General features: G+C 36.3%; 1 protein-coding gene across 1 annotated transcript in view; it reads right to left on the minus strand.

Annotated features, from left to right (window-relative positions):
* Positions 1-1,601: 1,601 nt before the first annotated feature.
* The window catches only part of LOC106082578 (protein Wnt-4), a 117,088-nt gene continuing 99,926 nt past the window's right edge, over positions 1,602-18,763 (minus strand). Inside the window, exons 2-4 of the mRNA XM_013245192.2 lie at positions 5,892-6,396; positions 5,605-5,835; positions 1,602-2,561 (exon numbers count right to left, since the gene is read on the minus strand). Of these exons, the coding sequence (XP_013100646.2) occupies positions 2,319-2,561; positions 5,605-5,835; positions 5,892-6,396 (979 nt within the window). The 3' untranslated portion in view covers positions 1,602-2,318. The remainder of the gene's footprint in view (positions 2,562-5,604; positions 5,836-5,891; positions 6,397-18,763) is intronic.

Raw genomic sequence — 18,763 nt, forward strand, 5'->3', positions numbered from 1 at the left:
ACTAATTCATACAATTTATTTATTCAAAGACAAGTAAAAAGGCATTAAATTCGGCTGGGCCGAACTTTGGATACCCACCACCTCGGGTATATATGAAAACCCCCTTTCGTCATAATCCGATGAAAATTGGATAACTTACGCACCCACTCGGACATTGAGTGGTCTTATAAATATAAGTCACTGTTGAATTTTGTATTTCAAATTTCAACAAAATTGGGCAATAAATAAAGCTTTTATGAGCTTCAGACCCTTAACCGGCATATTGGGTCTATATGACAGCCATATCTAAACACAGTTCTATTTTTACCATATTTGGGTCGGATGGCGGGTGGCCTAAAACTACTCACTGTTTCAAATTTCAGTAAAATTGGATAACTAATAATGCTTTTATGGGCTTTACACCCTTTATCGGGAGATCGGTCTATATGGCAGCTATATCTAAATATAATCCGATCTGAATTGTATTTGGGTCAGATGTTGGTAGGCTTAAAACTACTCACTGTTTCAGACCCTTTATAGGGAGATCGGTCTATTTGACAGCTATTTATATCTAAATATAGTCCGATCTAATCCATATATATGTCAGATGTCGGAAGGCTTAAAATAACCCACTGTTGCAAATTTCAGCGAACTCAGACCCTTTACCGAAAGATCGGTCAATATGACAGCTATACTAAATATGGACCGATCTGAACCATATTAAGGTCAGATGTCGGGATGCTTAAAATAACCCACTGTTTTAAATTTCAGCGAAATCGGGTAATCAATAAAGCTTTTTGGGCTTCAGACCCTTTACGGGAGATCGGTCTATATGTCAGCTATATCTAGATATGGACCGATCTAATCCATATTTATGTCAGATGTCGGGAGGCCCAAAAGAAATTCCAGCGAAATCGGGTAATAAATAAAGCGTTTATGGTCATCAGACCTTTTACCGGGAGATCTGTCTATATTGTAGCTATATCTACAATAAATATAGCCCGTATATGTTAGTAGGACTAAAACTACTCACTGTTTGAAATTTCAGCAAAATCGGGTAATAAATAAAGCTTTTATGGGTTTCAGACCCTTTATCGGAAAATCGGTCTATATAGCAGCTATATCCAAATATCGTCCTATTTGGCATGTTCAAGAACTTAACCAGCGTGCATCAAAAGGACGTATCCGTGCCAAATGTCAGCTCAATATCTCTATTTTTGAAGTCTGTAGAGTGATTACAACAGACGGACGGATAGACGGACAGACACACGGACATCGTTAAATCGTCTTAGAATTTTACGACGATCCGAAATATGTATATACTTTGTAGGGTCGGAAAATGATATTTCGATGTGTTGGCAACGGAATGACTAAATGAATATACCCCCTATCCTACGGTGGCGGGTATAAACAGCCAAATTCTTTTCAAAAATTTCAAGACCTTTACCCGCAACATTTCAAACTTCCTTCCTTGCCAACCAAGTTTTACAAAAGACAGAGTGTGTTTTATTGGATTTTTATTTGAAAATGTTTCTTTATTTTTTGGTTTTGTTCTTGTTGTTGTGTTTTTCTTATAATATATTTTTTTATAAATTAAAAGTGTTTAAAGTTACAATATGATTTTGTTTTTTGCTTCTTCTGGTTTGTCGCATACATTTTTTTTGTGAATGATTTTAAAAGTTTTTCGTTTTTTTTCATTGCTTTTTTTTTGTTTATGTTTTCGCTTTTTCTTTATTTTAATTATTTTTTTTTGTTTGTTTTTCTTTACATACAATTAAATAATAATATTCGTTTTAATACAAGAGTTATGCCTTCATTGTAGCATAGATGATGGGGAGTTAAGGGGATTTTGGGATAATGTCTAAACATTGTGATGAGTTATTTTTTGTATTTGGTTTTTGTTTTTTTTTTTTTTTGAAAAAGATTGACAGTTCTTTAAGTTTATTTTCTGCTAATTATTTGCTTTGTTCGATTTATGGTATTGTTGTTACGGTTGAGTTTCTTGTTTTTTTTTTGTTTTGCTTTCGTTTTTTTATAATATTTTGTCTGTTTTCTTATAATTTTTTAATTATTATTTTTTTTTTTTGTAATTTTTTTCTCTAAAAACTATTCGATCAACATACACACGCACATTTATAAATAGGAATGAAATAAAATACAATAAAAAGAAGTCATCGTTGCGCTCTCTCGTCTTCGTCGCTCTGTATTCTTATTAGGCTACTTCCATCTGGCGATTTCCAAAAGAAGGCAGAAATGTTTTGTTTGTAGGAAGTTGCTGTTGTTGTTCTTGTTGGAAGAGGGAGAAAGTGTTTGGATGAGAAGTTCTATAGTTCCAAAATTTATTTACAAAAGAATCGATCCTCATAACGCTGACAATAATCGCAAATCAATTGGCAACAGCGTCCATTGTTGAAGCGGCAGCGACACTTTTCCACCTGTTTGAAGACGCGCGTTACATAGCCACGCCCACAACACAGATTCGCACAATTGTCTGGATTCAGACACTGGCGATCCTTGGTAACGGAACAGTATGTGGGTGAAGTCTCCAAGTAGTATAAGGTGGTGTACTGCGACTGTTGTTGCTAAAAGGGGAAATAGGAAAAATAGGGGATTAGTTTTATAGAAAATTAGAAACTATTCCATAACATGAAACTCTTTTATGTTAAATCAATGATTCATCAATGTAGACTGAGAAACTAAAGACCTCAAAATTCAAGAAAATATTTGTGGGAGTTCAATATTTCAAAGCAAATTGAAGAGAGGACAAGTTTTTTAAAAAATTTATAGCATACCACAATCGACTTCAAAAACAGGCGAATATCGATGACAGTCAGCAATTTGCTTAGAAGAACATTTTTTAACATTGAGAATCAAGCAAAATTTTAAGAAAAAATAAAATACATAATGGATAGCTGATGATTGTTGTAAGAATATTCGACTACATTAAAAAAATCGATTACATTTGAAAAATCGATAACAAAAAAAAGCCGATAACAGACGTTAAATTTTACAGAAAATTCGGTATGATATGAATTTGTTGAGAGGCCGGTTTTTATAAAAAATTCTACCCAAATTAAGATGACAGGCGAGTTTTCACAAAAAAAAGTACGGAGAAGTGAATTTCAATAACAAATAAAAACAGGTATAAAGGCGTTAAGTTCGGCTGGGCCGAACTTTGGGTACCATCCACCTCGGGTATATATGTATGTTAACAACCTTTCGTCAAAATCCGGTGAAAAATTCATACCTTATGCCCCATAGCAGCTATATCCAAATATGTTCCTAATTAGACCACCGTAGCACAAAAGGTTAGCATGTCCGCCTATGACGCTGAACGCTTGGGTTCGAATCCTGGCGAGACCATCAGGAAAAATTTTCAGGGGTGGTTTTCCCCTCCTCCTCCTCCTAATGCTGGCAAAATTTGCGAGGTACTATGCCATGTAAAACTTCTCTCCAAAGAGGTGTCGTACTGCGGCACGCCGTTCGGACTCGGCTATAAAAAGGAGGCCCCTTATAATTGAGCTTAAATTTGAATTGGACTGCACTCATTGATATGTGAGAAGTTAGCCCCTGTTCCTTAGTGGAATGTTCATGGGCAAAATTGCCATTTTACTAATAAGTACAAGTCATTGTTCAATTGTGTATAACAAACTATTGGTATTTTTACAAGCTATATCTAAAAACCGATCTGAACCATATACGACACGGATGTCGAAAAGCCTTAAATAAGTCACTGTGTCAAATTTCAGTGAAATAGGATTATAAATGAGGCGTTTATGGGGCCAAGACTTTAAATCGAGATATCGGTCTATATGGCAGCTATATCCAAATCTGGACCGATCTGAGAAAAATTGAAGACGAATGTCTAAGGGCCTAACACAACTCACTGTCCCAAATTTCGGCGACAAGGGACAATAAATGCGCCTTTTATGGACCCAAAACTTTAAGTCAAGAGATCGGTCTATATGGCAGCTATTTCCAAATCTGGACCGATTTATGCCAAATTGCAGAAATATGTCGAGGGGCTTAACTTAAGTCACTGTCCTAAATTTCGGCGACATCGGACAATAAATATGCCTTTTAAGTGTCCAAAACCTTAAATCGAGAGTTCGGTCTATATGGCAGCTATATCCAAATCTGGACCGATCTGGGCCAAATTGACAGAGGATGTCAAAGGGCCAAACACAACTCACTGTCCCAAATTTCAGCAAAATCTGATAATAAATGTGGCTTTCATGAGCCTAAGACCCTAATTCAGAGGATCGGTCTATATTGCAGCTATATCCAAATCTGGACCGATCTGTGACAAATTGAAGAGGTGTGTCGAAGGGCCTAACACAACTAACTTTTCTAAATTTCAACAAAATCGTATAATAAATGTGACTTTTATGGGTCCAAAACCTTAAATAGGGAGATCGGTCTATATGGCAGCTTTATCCAAATCTGGACCAAATTGACGAAGGATGTCGAAGGGTCTAACACAACTCACTGTCCCAAATTTCAGCAAAATCGGGTAATAAATGTGGCTTTTGTGGGTCTAAGACCCTAAATCGGCGGATCGGTCTATATGGGGGCTATATCAAGATATAGTCCGATATAGCCCATCTTCGAACTTAACCTGCTCATGGACAAAAAAAAAGAGATTCTGTGCAAAGTTTCAGCTCAATATCTCTATTTTTAAAGACTGTAGCGTGATTTCAACAGACAGACGGACGGACATGGCTAGAAAACTGATGATTGTTGTAAGAATATTCGACTACAATACTTTCGATAAAAAGAGGTATTTGTATCGAATGACAGCCAATTTTTTTTAAATCGATAACATTTGAAAAATCGATAATAGACAAAAAGTCGATAGCAGACGCAAAACTGATACAGAAAACTGAAAGGCAAATTTCTTGTTAAGAGAATTTTTAAAGAAAATTCGATGACGAAACAAACTAATTACAAGCAAAATTTTTGAAAAAAATATTTTTTTTTTTGAATTCTTAAAGAAACTCCTTTAACATTTTAATGAGTTGGGAAATTTTACAAAAAAATCGGTTTAGTGAATTCGTTGACAGGCCAATTTTTATAGAAAACTAGCTGAACCGACTTAAATTTTCATGAATGCGTTCCGTAAAAAAACCTTAAAAGAAGAATTATTTAATTGACAAATCGATGTCAAGCTTGTTTATTACAATTGCAATAATATGAAATGTTCCTAAGAAATCGATAACAAGCTATTTTTTATAAAAATTCGATATGTCTCATGTGTGAAAGTTATTTAAAATTCAATGACAGATAGTTTTCACAAGCGAATTTTTATACTAAAATCTTGACAGTCGAAATTTCACAATTAAATCGATGAACTTCTAGATTCTGTAGAAACTTGTAAAAGTTTTATAATTTCAGTCGTCTTGTATTGAAATGTTGATGAAAAACATACATATTCTGTATGCATGCAATTTTTATGCATTTTTATCATACAAAAACAGATGAATTGTCATAGAAGATTCGTTAAAATCGATGTATGTCGAATTATTAAAAAAATCAAATACATATTACATTTTAATAGACAACTTGATGGAGTTTTCCAAAAAATTACCCATTTTCTAAGCTTTGCTATTTTTTCATAATACTTACTTTCTTTCGTCGCTGTTTGGGCTTTTTGACACGACTTGAGGTAGCCTCTCTTCGCATTGTGCGTGTGTTGGGTGCCTTTCGAATCGCCTGATTATATTTCTGTCGCAGCAATGTGGCCGTAGCATTGAAATCTGCCAATTTCTTCCAACAAGTCTTCATGGAGCAGGAACCCGAAACACCATGGCATTTGCATTTATCCTTCATCATAGTGGAGACAGCCTCTATACCGACCTTTAACAAAAAGAAGATTCAACTTGTATGAGCCACTATCTCTTTTGCCAACTTACCTCTGAGTCATGTCGTAAAATCTCAGTAACCTCATCACTTTCTCCACCACGCAAATCCAAAAAACTTCGCGTTACCCTTTTGCCATGTTTCAGATTATCATTGCAACCGCCCCATTCAAAGGTCTGATCGGGACGATTGTGTTTGCGGGGTCCACAGCTACATTTGGTCATGCGTCCTTCGGAACATGCCCGTGCTATGGAATGTGTCATAGCGGCTGCAGTTAGAGCATGAACAAATGCCGTCTCTTTGTAGAGTTTCTTGAAAATATTCCTTTTACCCCTGATCTCTATGGAGCAATTCCAACGATCATAGCGAAATTGATCCTCACAATGGGTGGTGGCCAAACGGCGAGCCTCACGTATGGTATCGGGCAATCCAAACTCTTTGCGGCATTGATGATTTTGCCTTCGTGTGGCTGGCATATAGCGGCAAGGTCCGCCCATTTGGCCCTGTGAGGTGAAGACAGCCATAACGGTGTGCTCGGAAATGAAGTGCTCCTGTTCACTGTAAAGAAAATCAGAAGAAACAAAATGGTTAGAAGACGTTTTTGGTATAGAAGTTGGGAGATTTTTTTGGTTGAAGGGATTTTTTACAAATTAAATTTTATTTACTTTAGTAACCTTTTCTTTATTTTATAGTCAGCTTCAATTTTTTTAATTCCTTGCTATCATTGTAGATTATAATTATAATCCACAATCGATAATTTTTAAATCATTTTTAATCACCCGTTGCAGAGTAATCTATGACGAACTACCCTGTATTTGGTTGGTGTCTTCGAAAACTAGTCGAGTATGATTGATGTGTGTCTATACTATAACTTTGCAATACACAGGGTGACAAAGGCGTAATAAGCATATATTGTGATTGGGTGTATTGTGAATTATGAAGTATGAAGCATTGTGAATGCTTTTAATGCATAAAGAGGCAATGAACAAGTGAGAAACAAATTTTTATGCAAGGTCTCTCACATATATAATAAAAGTAGTAAAATTACAATGAAAATTAAATTTATCATTTTTATTTATTTGAATATTAAAAAAATTAAATGATATATCAAAAAAATCTTTTTCAAAATTTCTATGAAAATAAAAATTCGAAATTTGCTATGAGAATCTAATTTGGACGAAATTTTAAATAAAAATCAAATTTCCATGAAAATCAAAATTTGACGAAATTTTTCAATGCAAATCAAAATTTGAAAAAAAAATGTTATGAAAATGGCGATTTATGCAATAAAAGTTTAATTTGAACAAAATTTTCTATAACAAATAAAAGCATACTAAGTTCGTCCGGGCCGGATCTTATATACCCTCCACCATGGATCGCATTTGTCGAGTTCTTTTCGCGGCATCTCTTCTTAGGTAAAAAAAAGGATAAAAGAAAAGATTTGCTCTGCTATTAGAGCGATATCAAGATATGGGCTGGATCGGACCACAATTGAATTATATGTTGGAGACCTGTGTAAAATGTCAGCCAAATCGAATAAGAATTGCTCCCGTTGGGGCCCAAGAAGTAAAATAGAGATATCGATTTATATGGGAGCTGTATCAGGTTATAGACCGATTCAGACCATAATAAACACGTATGTTGATGGTCATGAAAGGATCCGTCGTACAAAATTTCAGGCAAATCGGCTAATAATTGCGAAACCTAGAGGCTCAAGAAGTCAATTCCCCAGATCGGTTTATATGGCTGCTATATCAGGTTATTGACCGAAAACAAACAAAATGACAAAATTAGTATACCCCTATCCTATGGTGGAGGGTATAAAAATTTAATAGCGACGAAATTTTCTATGAAAATCAAATTTTAACGAAATTTTCTGTAAAAATAAATTTATAATTATTTATAATAAATTTTAAAATTAAATTTCGATGCAACTTTCTATGAAAATCTAAGTACGACGAATTTTTATATAAAAGTTTAATTTTTATTACCTGTGCACACGGAGCAACAGCGAGAGCCGTTGCCGCTATCTAGCGTTCGAAGCCATCAATACAACTTCCAACAGATGCACAGAATCATGTGAACCTCTGAAGTAGTGTAATTGTCGCAAAAAAAAAATATGCCATTACAGAAAAACACATGCATTGGGAAAAAGTACAGCTTAAAGACAGGGCGTGGGACAGGGACAGGAGCGTGGTTAGTGTGGTAATTGTATCATAGAGGCGTTTTCGCAATTAATACGATTCGAATACAACATACCAACGCATGGCCTTTGAAGCTATCACACCTAATGTAGTAGAAAAGTCTTCTAACCAAAGACGAAACGCGTCCCATAGTGGTTAGTATGTTGCTATCTCTGGCTTTCTTTTTGCATTTGCAAAGAAAGATTTCCCACCATCTCGAAAGAAAGAAAGATTTCTCGAAAGAAAAACAAACAAAATTGTGAAATTTAAAGATCTTCACCCTAACAGGCAAAAAACTTGAAAATGAAAAAAACTCAAATTTTGACAAAATTTGCTTCGAAATCAAAATTTTGTTAAAATTCTAAATCAAATTTCAACAAATCGGAATTCGAGGAAAATATTTCTAATGTTTTTTGAGTTATTTTCCATTGAGAAAAACTACATTTGTTTAAAAAAAACATTTCGCCAAATTTTCTTAAATTTCTTTTATATGAACATTAATAATCTTTACAAAATTTAATTATTTGAAATTCGAAAACAATATTATATTCCCCTTTTAATCTTTGAAAAACAACACCCCCCTCAAACTATTTCCCCTTGTGTTCAGGGTACATCCCACCCTCGCGTACTTGACCACCACCAGACTTAAAACAACGCAATGCATGATTTATGGTCAAATCTTTAGACTAAATAAATTCGCCAAACAGCAGATGCCCACTGTGTTCGCTTCAGAGTTTTGTTTAATCGCCATCTAATTGATGATTATCATTAACGACCGTGTATACACCGCACAGCCCGTCGTTTGCCAACTTTTTTTTTAATCATTTTGTACCATAATTGATTTAATGGCGCAAAAGTAGAGAAAAACTAAAAACGAAAAAAAAATCTTGTAATTGAAAACATTTAACAGCAGGATAGAAATCAATAATAAAATATGTTAGACATGATCGTCATGGGTGAAAATAATGGATTTAAGTTGAGTGTGAAATTTGCACATAAACAAAACTAACCAAACACAAACACAAAAACAAAAAAATTGCAAATTAATTTAAAAATGCAAAAATAACACAATAACGATGAATCTAAAGTAGGACAGGGTTTTCATTCAAAGGTAAAATTGCATATTAAAGGGATAAGCGAAAATTTGCCAGCTTTCTGGACATTCTATTACAACAAAAGCTGTACCAATTCAAATATATTTTTCTAAAGTACAGAAAGTTTCAAGAAATAAGAAAAAAAAAGCTTAAAAGTTATTGTTATTCTACAAGAAATCCGTTATGGCTATGAACGATAGTAAAGCGGAGAAATAGCCAGGGAGGGAGAAAGAGAGAAAGAAAGTAAAAGTAATGTAGTTCACTAACATTATGCAGTTACTTGTGCAAAGTGGACAAGTTGTTGTTATTCTCATACTTAAAGCTGCTTAAGCTGTACTTTAAAGCACCAACTTACCTCTTTGCAAAACACGACCGTAAAAGTTTAAGCTCTCCCTCTCTCACTCACACAAGCTCTACTATCCACCTAATCTTGCACTCTTTCACACTCAACTATTATAATAGTATGTAAGTTTAACATAAGAACACTATCAACTTAGAAAGCAATAGCTTAGAGAAATCATACCACTTTATAACAGTTGGATTGGTGAGAAAGAGAGTAAGTTTAAATGTATTAGGTATGGTGGGTAGCAGGGCTTGTGGTGTATTACATGAGTGTATTGTGTTGATGAGTGAGAGTAAGGTGTATTAATGAGTGAAGAGCTTAGCCTTTTATGGATGTGTTTTATTTGGTTGTGTTAGATCATTACTTGTGGTGTTGTGCGAAATAATATCAAAAGAGTGGAGATACCGTTATGGAGTGGGTGGGCTTTGAAATTTTTTAGAATAGCCTCTGATATGGAAAAAAGTGCAATGCTTTGTTTGTGTAAAGAGCCTTAGAGGAAGAAGTTTTTTTTCTTTAACACATTTCGTGGTAAGTTAAATGAGGGTGAGTTAACTATATAATTTTCGTCTACAGACATAGGTAGTTAGATTTTAATTGTATGAGATTTGACTCATGATTGGACGATACATAGGAAAGTTGTTCTGTTAGTAAGGAAGTTCTCTAAAGAAAACATTTTAATTAAATTTTCTCTTAAGGCAAAATTTAATCAAATTTTCTTCAATGAAATGTTTCGTAATGACACAATTTTATGAAATTTTCTCAATAAAAACTTTTTTTTCTATAAGAATGTTTTAAGGTAAATTTAAAATGTTTTCTATTAAATTTTTCTTTGGACAAAAATTGCAATAAAATATCTCTGCAATAATTTTCTCTTCATTAGGGCCAACACCACATACTATATTTTAACATCTTCTATATCTTCTATATATATAAAAATGAATATGTGTTTGTTTGTTTGTGGGTTTGTAAATTTGATTGTTCCGTATAGACTCAAAAACCGCTGAACTAATTTCTTTCAAATTTTCACACACTGTGGGTAGTGGCCCGGAAGGAGCAATATGCTATATGATTTTTTGATATCTCAAAAAGCGCGGACCCTTTTTTTTAATTTTTTCACTCTAAAACGGGCCCTAACACTAATTTTTAAAAACACCAGATCTCGGAAATGGGTTGGGCGATTGAAGCGAAATTTTGTTGGCACACTTACATGTAGTAGTAGTACATGTTAAGAGTAGAAAAATCCACAGGAAAATTGGAATACATTTCCAACTCAAATTAGGCAGAAATTTCCAAATTAGGAGTACTTTTCTCGAACATAGCATTATCGGGCGCAGCAGAGCGGGCTCAGCTAGTTATGTATAAAAATTAATATATCCAATTTAAAAATTTTAAAATTTGTGCATAATACTTAATTTTTATTATGAAAATCCTTATTAGCCTCACTACACCCCCCTATTAAGCATAACCACTGGCTATAAAATATTTTTTTATTTTTTCTTTGGTTTTTCTTTGAGGTGTTCAAGATTTTTTAAATTGATCGTGCGCCGTGTGTGTTTTGGTAATGCCACAAATCATTAATAAACACCTTCTCCACCCTTGTTTACTTTGGCATAGGTAAGAGATAAAGGCATGGACATTAATTTGGATTTATTAAAAAACCACGAAATGTTCAAAATGAAATTTATGTCCCACTGAAAAGATACGTACGCTGCAGGCCATAGGAAAATCTTGGGAAATCTCTTGGCTATTAAAGTTTTATTTATTTAAAATATAATTTATTTAATTTGCCAACAACACTAATGACTATCCTATATAGTGAGGAGCGTGATGGGCAGTATGGTTGCAGCAGCAGCAATAGCAGCAGATGTTGGGGTCGGCAATTCTTGGGCCACCATAACAGTTTACTGTTCCCAGTGAAATGGCAAATAGATGGACTGATGGATGTATGGCATGATGTGGATGATGACGGCTATGATGGGGGATATGGGATGCGCGTGTGAGACTTTACTACACGTGTGATGTATGATGGGGATTTTCGCAGAAAAAATATTTGAAAATAATAGTCTTTTTTTCCAGAATTTGTTGAGTTTTCCCCAGATTTATTTTGAAAGTGTTTCAACGCAGCCGCATCAGCAGTGGGAAACCGTAAGCGTCAGCATCATCTAAAGATGGATGCATGGAGATGGACGTTTGTTGGCTTTCTTGCTTAACCCCTTGGACGGATTGGTTAGAATCTCCAGCACCACACCATCATCGTCGACGGTGGCGGCCGCATTAACTCTGCCATTATACGAGTATGTTCTCCTTTTTTTCGTTTATTTTATTGTGGGTTGTGGCTGTTGCGTTTTTTAAGCTTTTTTTTCGGTTGGTTTTTAATTTTGTTTATATACTTTCAAAAAGATGGGCATTTATGATAATGAGAATTAGACATTCGAAGATAGTTGTAGCCTTTGGTTTTTCTCCCGTTAAAGCAAATACGAGGGAGATTATGGTAAAATGATTTTCGCAATTATAATGGAACAATTTTAAAATATGAAACATTAATTGCTTAAGGGAATTATTATTGCATGTACATGATATTAAAAAGAATAAAATGGAACTGGTGTAATTTATATTAAGAAAGTGGTGCAAGGCCAATCAAAAAAGCGGATGTTAAAAAAATTAATGGGAAGCGGAAGGACGGACAGATGGTCTTGCCCACTGTAAAATAAGCAGACGCATGGATAGACTTACTACCGTATAAATCCACCTATAGACGCATACTAAAATGGACAGACAAAACGAAATACAGGCGGATATACGGATAGACAGACAGGCCACCAGACAGAATTACGGATAAAGGCACAGACATGCAGGCGAACAGACAGACGCTATACAAACGGAAAGACAGAAGGATAAATGGACGACCAGATAGATGGCCAGATAGACAGGCGAATAGATAGACTAACATTTGGGCAGAAGGACAGACAGACTGAAGGGTACATGGTTGACCAGCCATACGGATGGACAGATAGACAAATTCACAGATAGAGGGTTTCCCAATCGAAGATATTAAGAAAGTGACGCAAGGCCAACCAAAAAAGCGAATGTTAAAAAAATTAATGGGAAACGGAAAGACGGACAGATGGTCATGCCTACTGTAAAACAGGCAGGCGCATGGAAAGACGCAAAGATAGACTAACAATCGTATAAATGTACCTATAGATGCATACTAAATCGGACAGACACAACGAAAGACAGGCGGATATACGGATAACCAGACAGAAGGACAAACGGGCGACCAGGCAGAATTGCGGATAAAGACACAGATATGCAGGCGAACAGACAGACGCTAAACAAACGGAAGGACAAATTGACGATCAGATAGAAGGCTGAATAGGCAGACGAATAGATAGACAAGCCAACAGATGGGCACATTCGCAGATACAGGGTTTCCCAATCAAAGATCTGCAGCGATTGATCGCAACTCATGCCACAACTCATAATTTTTTGAGTGATTCTATGTATTGAAACCAACTTACTTAAATGAAGACACAAGCACACGAGGTTTAATGTGTTGGATTTTTCATACCCACCACCGAAGGATGGGGGTATATTCATTTTGTAATTCCGTTTGCAACAAATCGAAATATCCATTTCCGACTTGATTAGCGTAAAAATTTAAGACGATCTAGTCATGTCCGTCCGTCTGTCTGTTGAAATCACGCTACATCTTTAACAAGTAAAAAGGCGTTAAGTTCGGCCGGGCTGAACTTTGGATACCCACCACCTCGGGTATATATGTAAACCACCTTTCATCAAAATTCGGTGAAAGTATCATACCTTATACTCATATACCTCATACCGATCTGAACTATATACGATACGGATGTCGAAAAGTCGAACATAAGTCACTGTGTCAAATTTCACTGAAATCGGATTATAAATGCGCCTTTTATGGGGCCAAGACTTTAAATCGAGATATCGGTCTACATGGCAGCTATATCCAAATCTGGACCGATTTGAGCCAAGTTGCATAAATATGTCGAAGAGCCTAACACAAAGCACTGTCCCAAATTTCGGCGAAATCGGACAATAAATGCGTCTTTTATGGCCCCAAACCCTAAAACCTAGATATCGGTCTATATGGCAGCTATATCCAAATCTGGACCGATCTGTGCGATATTGCAGAAGTATTTCAAGGGGCTTAACTTAACTCTTTGTTCCAAATTTCGGCGACTTCGGACAATAAATGAGTATTTTATGGGCCAAAAACCAAATCAAGAAATCGGTCTATATGGCAGCTATATCCAAATCTGAACCGATCTGGACCTAATTAAAGAGATATGTCAAAGGGCCTAACACAACTCACTGTCCCAAATTTCAGCAAAATCGGATAATGAATGTGGCTTTTATGGGCCTTACACCATAAATCGGAGAATCGATCTATATGGCAGCGATATCCAAATCTGGACCGATCTGAGCGAAATTAACGAAGGATGTCGATGGGCCTTACACAATTCACTGCCCCGAATTTCATCAAAATCGGATAATAAATGTGGCTTTTGTGGGCCTTAGACCCTAAACCGGAGGATCGGTTTATATGGCAGCTATATCCAAATCTGAACCGATCTGGGCCAATTTAACGAAGGAAGTCGAAGGGCCTAAGACAACTCACTGTCCCAAATTTCAGCGAAATCGGATAATAAATGTGGCTTTTATGGGCCTTAGACCCTAAATCGGAGGATCGGTCTATATGGCAGCTATATCCAAATCTGAACCGATCTGAGCCAAATTGACGAAGGATGTCGAAAGGCCTAACACAAATCACTGCCTTAAATTTCAACAAAATCGGATAATAAATGTGGTTTTTATGGGCCTAAGACCCTCAATCGGAGGATCGGTCTGTATGGCAGCTATATCCAAATCTGGACCGATCTGAGCCAAATTGACGAAGGATATCGAAAGGCCTAATACAACTCACTGCCCCAAATTTCAACAAAATCGGATAATAAATGTGGCTTTTATGGGCCTAAGACCCTAAATCGGCGAATTGGTCTACATGGGGGCTATATCAAGATATAGTCCGAAATAGCCCATCTTCGAACTTAACCTGCTTATGGACAAAAAAAGAACCTGTGAAAAATTTCAGCTCAATATCTCTATTTTTGAAGACTGTAGCGTGATTTCAACAGACAGACGGACAGACGGACGGACATGTCTAGATCGTCTTAGATTTTTACGCTGATCAAGAATATATATACTTTATAGGGTCGAAAATGGATATTTCGATGTGTTGCAAACGGAATGACAAAATGAATATACCCCCATCCTTCGGTGGTGGGTATAAAAATAGAGATATTGAGCTGAAACTTTGCACAGATCCTTTTTTTTGTTCATAAGAAGGTTAAGTTCGAAGATGGGCTATATCGGACTATATCCTGATATAGCCCCCATATAGACCGATCCGCCGATTTAATGTTTTGGGCCCATAAAAGGCGCATTTATTTTACGATGTTGCAACAATTTGGGACAGAGAGTTAAGTTAAAAATGCGCATTTATAATCCGATTTATTTGAAATTTGACACATTGACTTATGTTAGGCTTTCCGTACTATGTAAAGTACGGTCCAAATCAGTCTATAACCTGACATAGCTCCTATATAAACCGATCTCCCGGTTTGACTTCTTGAGCCCCTGGAAGCCGCAATTTTTGTCCGATTTTGCTGAAATTTTGTATGTAGTGCTCCGTTATGACTTCCAACATTTGTGCCAAGTACGATCCAAATCGGCATATAACCTAATATAGCTCCCGTGTAAACCGGTCTCTCGATGATTCTTGTTCGGTTCCTAGAAGCTTTAATTTTTGCTGGTTTAAAAGAAGTTTGGTTTGTACAATAAACGTATGCCCTTGAACGTCATTTATTTTGTATAAATTTTAGCAGAATTTATGGTGGTGGGTTTCCAAGATTCGGCCCAGGGCGAACTTAGCAATATTTTACTTCTTAAATATCTTCCGATCTGAACCATATTTGGGCCACTGTTTCAAATTTCAGTAAAATCGGGTAATCAATAAAGCTTTTATGGGCCTCAGACCCTTAATCGGCAGATCGGTCTATATGGCAGCTATATCTAAATATAGTCCCATCTGAACAATATTTGGGTCAGATGTCGGTGTTTCAAATGTCAGCAAAATCAGGTAATAAATAAAGCCTTCATAGGCTTTAGACCCTTTTTCGATAGATCGGTCTATATGGCAGCTATATCTAAAGCTGGTCCGATTTGGTCCCCTCAAGAACTTAACCTGATGTATCTGTGGCAAATTTCAGCTCAATATCTAAAATTTTGAAGGCTGTAGAGTGATTACAACAGACGGACGGACAGACAGACACGCGGGCATCGTTAAATCGTCTTAGAATTTTACAACGATTCGAGATGTATGTGCTTTGTAGGGTCAGAAATAGATATTTCGATGTGTTGCAAACGGAATGACTAAATGAATATACCCCCTATGCTATGGTGGTGGGTATAAAAATTCTCTAAAAACAAATTTTTAAAGAAATTTTCTCTAATATCTACATTTCTAAGAAATTTTCTCTAAAGACGTAAGTTAAAAGGATTTTTTCTCTAAAGATACATTTGAAAGAAAAATTCCTTTAAAAACTAAATCTCAAAAAAAAAAAAAAATTAATAAGACAAAATTTTTAAGACTTTTTCTCTAAAGGCAAGATTTTAGAAAATTTCATAGGCGGTCTTGGAGTTTTCACTACCCCCAAATTGTAAGCAACTGTCATTCGTTGTCAATTTGTCTAGCTACTATGTCAAGAGACATGAAGTGTAGAATCACATTCAGTGCATCAGAAGGCGCGTCTTTAGAGTGGCTACGATGCACAAACCAATCATCCTTTTAAGCGTAAAAAATAGATTCAAATTTGATGATGAATCTCGAATATTTTCTCCATTAAGAAACTGGAAATACTTCTCGTATATCAATGTGTGTGGTCCGATTCATATTTTATAGCCAAGATCGAATGGCGTACTACAAAGCGACACCACTTAAGAGATATGATTTGATGGCTAAAATCCGCTAGCTTTAGATGGGGGATAATCATCGCTAAAATAATTTTCTGATGTTTCTTTTTTTTGCAAGGATTCTAAAGCAGCCGTTCAGTTCATACACGGATAATCTCTGCGACTTTTGCACTTCCTCACTAACCTTAAAATCTTTGCTTCCGCGATTTACCAGCTATGACGATTCTTTTTAAATCAAAAGCATGTTTTACCACCCTTAAAAAACTTTATCCTAAAATTAATCAAAGATGATTTCCTTAACCAATCCTCGTCTTATACAAACACAAACACATATTCGCAAAATAAATATGAAGGCATTTTATTCACTCTGTCCAATAACAATCAAGTTTTGTATATTTTTCTTTGCAAAATCTAATTGTTATACATTTGCTGGCTCGCGGTTGTTTATTTTCATAAGATTCACTTAATTTTTATATCATAAAAAGAAAACTCAGCAGCATCACCACCAGCCCCCCTCCCTTTAGGTGAAAAACCCCTTCGATAACCATGAAATGAGGGGTGCTGCAGGAAAATTTCACATTCAATTTCCTTTTAAAAAAGTGTTTGTTTGCTCAAAACGTCACTTTTTTTCTTTTGCAATACAATTCAATCAATATTATTGGCAGACTACAAGCAAACGATAACAGGCAGCGGATCAAATTTCCCATTTTCCATTTGCCTATGGCCGAGGGCGTCTCTCTTCCCGACTACGTTTGGGAGAGTGTCGTTGAACAACTAAAGCTTCATGTAAACCCTTACAAGTATTTTGTAGGGAAACTCAGTGTAATATCGCTTGAAATGGAATTTCATTTAATACCCAATTGAAAAACTACTGACCGCTAAAAGGGCGACAAAAACATTGTATGTATGACGAGCAGGGGCAAGGCCCCCCTTGCACGGGTGACTTAGTTAGGCAAATTGTTTAAATGGAGCTTTATGATGTTTTATTTTGGCTGAGTTTGTCTAGTTGAAGGAAGCGAGGTGCAGGATAGCTTTTGGAAATGTTTCATCTCATTTGAATTTTGAATTTAATTGCAATACAATATGTGCAGACCTTAGGGCACCAAAAAAAAAAACTACCAAAAGAAACTTTAATCGGCACAAAAGTATCTTTGGGCGCAGTGCAATTTCATATATGCACACACACACACACACAATTGCAAATTGAATGAACATATATTAGGGTGTTTAGCCTAGCCACATATTCCAGCTGCAGTTTAAATTATGAATTGGTAATATCAAGCTTTCTCAGAGATCGCCCTATACTAGTTGTTGTAGATGGGTTCTCATCAGATGAGTATACATTGACCGCAGGTGTGCCACAAGGCTCTATCCTTTCCTCTTCCCTTTATCTTATTTTCATTGACAATCTATTGGGTCAGACTTCCAGTCTACTCATTGACAGAAGGCTGTATCATTCATATTCATTCGACCATAGGCCCAGTCCTCAAGAAATTGTGGACAGGAGGCGCATTATGGATGAGACTCTCTCCCAGGATTTGTTGGCCATTTCCGAGTGGGGTACAATGAACAGAGTAGACTTTAACGCACAGAAGACGCAGTGCTTGTCTCACAAGTGATTCACTGACCCACTTCAATCGTCGATATCTATCGACGGTCAGATGCTCTTGATGTTCTGGGTATGAAGATACAATGTCATGTCCATTGGTCCAAACACGTATTCGAAGTGGCGATCAAGTTTTTGGGCTTTCTTAAGCGGTGCAAGAAATATTTCACCTCCTCCGATCTTCTCAATATCTACACTGCCTACATCAGGCAGAGGATGGAATATAACTCTCATATACCGGGTTCAACGGAGAGCAATGGTGTTGATTGGGGACAGTAGGGTATCCAACTCTATTGCTTAACTTGAACATCGTTGGAATGTGGGTAGCGTTGTACTGCTCTATCGTTATTTTCATTGCGTGTGTTCCAGGGATATTCGTCTTCTTATCCCTGACGTTAGGATGTTCACCAGGAATACAAGACTTGCCAGGAACTCCCACCCGTTTGTAATTGATTGGTCAGTCGACCGAGTCATGCATTAGCGAGAAAATTCATTTTTCGCCCGAACCATTCGTATGTGGAATCGACTTCCGGCTAATGTCTTTCGCACCGACATTGACGTTCAGAAATTTAAGACTAATATCAATAAACACTACACCCTCTTTCCTCCCTCCAACCCTTAACTTTCCTAATTGCCAACGCAATGCACTGCATATATAGGGGACATCCCCTGCCTGTTGGTTACGTGA

This window comes from Stomoxys calcitrans, chromosome 3 (assembly GCF_963082655.1).
Source record: "Stomoxys calcitrans chromosome 3, idStoCalc2.1, whole genome shotgun sequence".
NCBI classification, from domain to species: Eukaryota; Metazoa; Arthropoda; class Insecta; order Diptera; family Muscidae; genus Stomoxys; species Stomoxys calcitrans.